General features: G+C 29.2%; 1 protein-coding gene across 1 annotated transcript; it reads left to right on the top strand.

The window, feature by feature from the left end:
- Nucleotides 1–487: 487 nt before the first annotated feature.
- Nucleotides 488–3,079, top strand: LOC130963007 (legumin B-like). The gene is made up of 4 exons (XM_057889158.1): nucleotides 488–779; nucleotides 1,317–1,558; nucleotides 2,030–2,488; nucleotides 2,702–3,079. Exons 1-4 carry the CDS (start codon nucleotides 488–490, stop codon nucleotides 3,077–3,079), a joined length of 1,371 nt encoding a protein of 456 aa, XP_057745141.1.
- The last annotated feature ends 1,739 nt before the right edge of the window (nucleotides 3,080–4,818 follow it).

Below are 4,818 nucleotides of genomic sequence, written 5' to 3'. Positions count from 1 at the left end.
ATCATTAATTGTCAAATAAATTTAATATAAAATCTATTAAAAATGAGTTTTGTGAATTTAAATTTATTTTTAAATATTTTTATTTTTAAATATCTTTTATGTTAATTGATTGCGATGTCAGCTCCTAAAATTTTCTCTTTATAAAATTTAAAATAGTAAAACACTTTTATAAAATAAAATATATATTAGGAAAGAACACTTTCTATTAATATTAATTAATATTATTTTTTATATTATTAAAATTTAAAATTTATTTAAAATAATATATAAAATAATATATTCAAAATTTAAATATTAAAAATAATAAATTTTATTAGTACTGTAGCATTGCTTTTTACAAAATTAGACTCATTTCTTTTACTTGAAAAAAAATGGTTTAATGGACACGCTCACAGGTTCACTATATTATAAACAAAGAGGCTAGTTGGTCCTCGCTGCTGAACTATCTTTCTCTATTATCACTACTAAGCTTGTCTTGAAACATATCATGTCTTCATCATTACTTTTTCTCACACTTGCTTACCTCGTTCTTATTGAACGTTTAACATGTCATGCGCAGTCACATGGAGACAGAATCGGAGAGTGCCGTCTTGAGCACCTCAGCGTCATGGAACCTACAAAACGAGTTGAATCTGAAGGTGGCGTAGCTGAGTTCTGGGATGACAAGAGCCAGCAGCTCCAGTGCATTGGTGTCACGTTGATTCGATACACTATAAGACCCAAGGGCCTGCTCTTGCCATTTTACACCAATGCCCCCAGAATCCACTATATTCTCCAAGGTCAGAATTAAAGGTTACTTTTCACAAATTTCGGTGATTTTGCAACCAAAACCTTTTAGTTTCAACTTCGACCAAAATAGTTACTCAACGGAAGACGTGTTAAACTATTGGAGATTTTGAGGGCCAATTACAAAGAGAGTAGTTGCTTACATCGCTTTATAAAATAATGTTACATGATTAATAAAATTTATTTTTTTATTAATATTTAATTAATATTAAATTTTAAATATTAAATTTTAAATTAAATCATAAATTTTAGATCATAGATATCGATCTAAAGTATTAGTTGATATTAATAAAAATTATTAATCTTTTAATATTTCTCATCCTTCACATATGTTAGTAAAAATATTAAATGCATCTAAAAATATATATGATTTGATTTATTTTTAATATATATTTTATATTTTAATATATATTATATATCTCTGACAAATTTATTTTTTGTATTGGATAATATGCAATCATGAATGTCAAAATATTATTATATTGTCTGAGATCTCTGTTTTAACTTGTGGGAGGCGGTAAATTATGCAGGTAAGGGTGTTATGGAAATAGTGGTGACAGGGTGTCGGGCAATGTATCGGTCATCAACAAAGAGAGGCATGAGCAGTTACAGTGACGAGCACCAGAAGATTCAATCAATTGAGCAAAACGACGCCGTTGCCGTGCCTTCAAGTTCGGTTCACTGGATATACAACACCGGCCACTCAGATCTTGTTCTCTTCTCGCTCGTCGATGTCGCCAATGCTGATAACCAACTTGACCCCACATTTAGGGTACTATTCACTAGTTTTTGAGGCATCATCAAATAAAATTGAAGTATAAGAAATTAATTTTTAATTATTTAATACAATTTATTTTTTTATAATTTAAAATTTAAGATAATAATTTGATACATTTACTAGTTTTCTATGCATCACGGAATAAATCTTTTATGCGAGTTAACTTGTCCTCAAATTAACTGGCGTACATCACCATTAGTTTTAATTAAATCTAATTTATATTATATGATTAAAAAATTAGCTTTTAATTGATTAGTGTATATAAATATATATACTTAGTATTTTTTAAAAAAAAATTATGTTATTATTATAAAAATATTAGATTACTTTAATAAATTTTATTTTTATTGAAAAAAATGTACCGTTAAACTATAAATAATTATATGTATATGCATGTAACACTCAAAATTACACAAAAATAATAAGTAATGTGACTGGATCTTTTAACATTGATATTAATTACAGAACTTCCTCCTTAGTGGGAACGGGAACGGAAAGGAGGGAGAAGAAAGTAACAATAATTGGTTTAAGAAGAAGCAAAGAGAGGCACAAGAAGGCAATGTGTTCAGTGGATTAGCATTAGAGACATTGATTGGGTCTTTTAATGTTCAGAGGGAGATAGCGGAGAAAGTGCAAGGCTTGAAGGATTGGAGAGGTTCAATCATTTTGGTGAAGGAAGGACTTGATTGGCTGAGCCCAGAAGAAGAGGAAGAAGAAGAAGGATTAGAAAAGAGGAAGAAAGGTGATGTTAATGGTATAGAGGAAACTCTATGTTCTTACTCATTTGTGCATCCATTAGGTGAACCAAGAATGCATGCTGACAAATATAACCCACGTGGGGGTCACATTACTAGCCTCAACACTCCCAATATGGCAGTCCTTCAATACCTCCAACTTGGTTTAGACCGCGGTGTACTCTACAAGGTACAATTGCTACATAATATTAAGACTTTGTTTGGACTATAACTATTATCGTATATATACATGATTGCTACGATGTCTATATAACTTTCAAACTTATTAAAATTAAAATAATAATTTTTCAAAATTTAAAACTTTTTTTAACTTAAAAATAAAAATAAAAAATGTTACAAAATATAATCTTAATTTTAGTAATACTTTTTAACCAAAATGCAGGATGCTATTCTAGTTCCTCACTACAATTTGAATTGCCATGCTGTGATCTACTGCACAAGGGGAAGCGCTCTGGTTCAGGTAATCAACGAGAACGGAAAGAGGGTGTTGGATGAAGAGGTGAAGGAGGGTCAAGTGTTAATTGTGCCACAGCATTACATTGTTGTGAAAAAGGCTGGGAGTGATGCATTTGACTGGGTAGCAATCAAAACCAGTGATAACCCCATCATCAACACACTCGCTGGAGAGCTCTCGCTCGTCCGCGCAATTCCCGAGGCAGTGCTGATGAGTTCGTATCGGATGGAAAGGAAGGAAGCTAGGCTTTTGAAGCGAAAGGGAGAGCTTACTATTATTAGTCCTCCACTTGAAGAAACCCACTAGCAACTACTTCACCAAGCTTAACCAAGCTTCTTAAACCTGGCTTATATGTCTAGTAAGGAATAAAAGACTAAATTATGTTTAATTTTGATGTATTAGTGTAAAATATTTCATGAAATCGTTTAATTATATCTGTTTTTTTAATTTGATAGTTAATATTATGTAATTATATATGCGTATAAAATTAATAATTTAAGTTCTTAAAAATATTCACAAAAGATAAAATTATCTGCAAAACTAATCATAAAATATGAAAGTTTACATGATAATTAGGTTTTGTTATATGCTAAAGATAACATAGATATAGCTACATCTAGTAATATCTGGTTTGTTTTGACAAATAAAGATAATTTTATAAAATTATCAATTTGATAAACTTTTATTTTAATTGTTATTTTTGTCATTATTTTTACATTTTTGTGATGCTTTTATTAGTTTTGACATTTATTAATTAGTTCAAGAATAAATTTGTTGGCAATGTTCCAATTTTGCCACGTTTAGTACTAGTTATATAAGCAAAGTAATTAATGAAATGTTGATAATAATTATGAAATTGCCTCAATTTCGTTTTCATTATTCTCATAGTGGCATAATACCACACCAGTATATGTTTCTTTTACAATCTTAAACAAAACAAAGAGATTCTTCCTATTAAAATGGCAGGGGTAAGAAATTGAGTTCATCACCAATAACCATATAAGTTCCAGAAGAACCACAATTAGCAGAGCTATATCCAAGGCTTTACACTTCGAAAACATTTTTTTAGCAAAATATAAATGTAGATATCCTTCTAATATCATAGAATAATCTCATTTTTCATTTCTTTTGTAAGTAACAGTCCAAGAAAATTTACACGTTGAACTGAATTTTACTAAAAATCAAATGTTAAAAGATTAATAGAATTTATTATTTTTAATTAGTAGTTAATTATTAATATTTAAAAATATGAATTAAAAATATATTATTAAATTATTATATTAAAAAAATTAAATTAATAACTAAAATAATAGCTAAAATTAATAAATTCTGCTTGTTCTTGAATATTTCTCGTACTTAAAATGCTACATAAATAGAAAAGCAGCTAAAGAAGGTTAGCTTTATACTCTCTTTCACTCTATATCCCTTTATGTTTTGGCATGAATATGTAGTAGTAGCAGAGAATTTGCAAAAGTAGTTCTTCCTTGCCACTGTCAACTACTTCGGCCAAAAAACATATAGATAAATTTACCATGAAAATGACGTATTCAGTATACTTAGAGTGACGAAACAAAAGCAAACCATAAATTAAAATTCAAACAATCAACTTGATAAGTGTGACAAAACAAACCAAAATTCAATGAACCATCATGCTCTATTTTATTATTCACTATCCTTAATAATAAGAGGTATCGGAATTTATTCAAACACATAGACCATAACAATAATAAGATATATGCTAAAATTAAAGTTTTAGTTGCTAGTAATCTTCTTCCCAGAAAGAATAAACATAATAATTAGGGATGCGGGGTGGTAATTACCCAAAAACATTTTATGACACACCTTGGTCTCTCTTATAGAAGTTTATTATCAAGGTTCTGAAAATCAGACCGAACCGACTGGTTCAACTGGGTTAATAAAAAACCAGTTATTTAATTAGTTTGGTTTACTTTTAAAATCGTCCTATAAAAAACCGACAAAAAAATCGGTCGATTTGGTAGTTAACCGTCAAACCGTTTGAACTGAATGGGTTTTTAAAAGTATCG

Source organism: Arachis stenosperma, chromosome 2, assembly GCF_014773155.1.
Source record: "Arachis stenosperma cultivar V10309 chromosome 2, arast.V10309.gnm1.PFL2, whole genome shotgun sequence".
Taxonomy (NCBI): Eukaryota; Viridiplantae; Streptophyta; class Magnoliopsida; order Fabales; family Fabaceae; genus Arachis; species Arachis stenosperma.
Note: the sequence above shows the minus strand (reverse complement) of the source record. Positions and strands in the feature narration are given on the sequence as shown.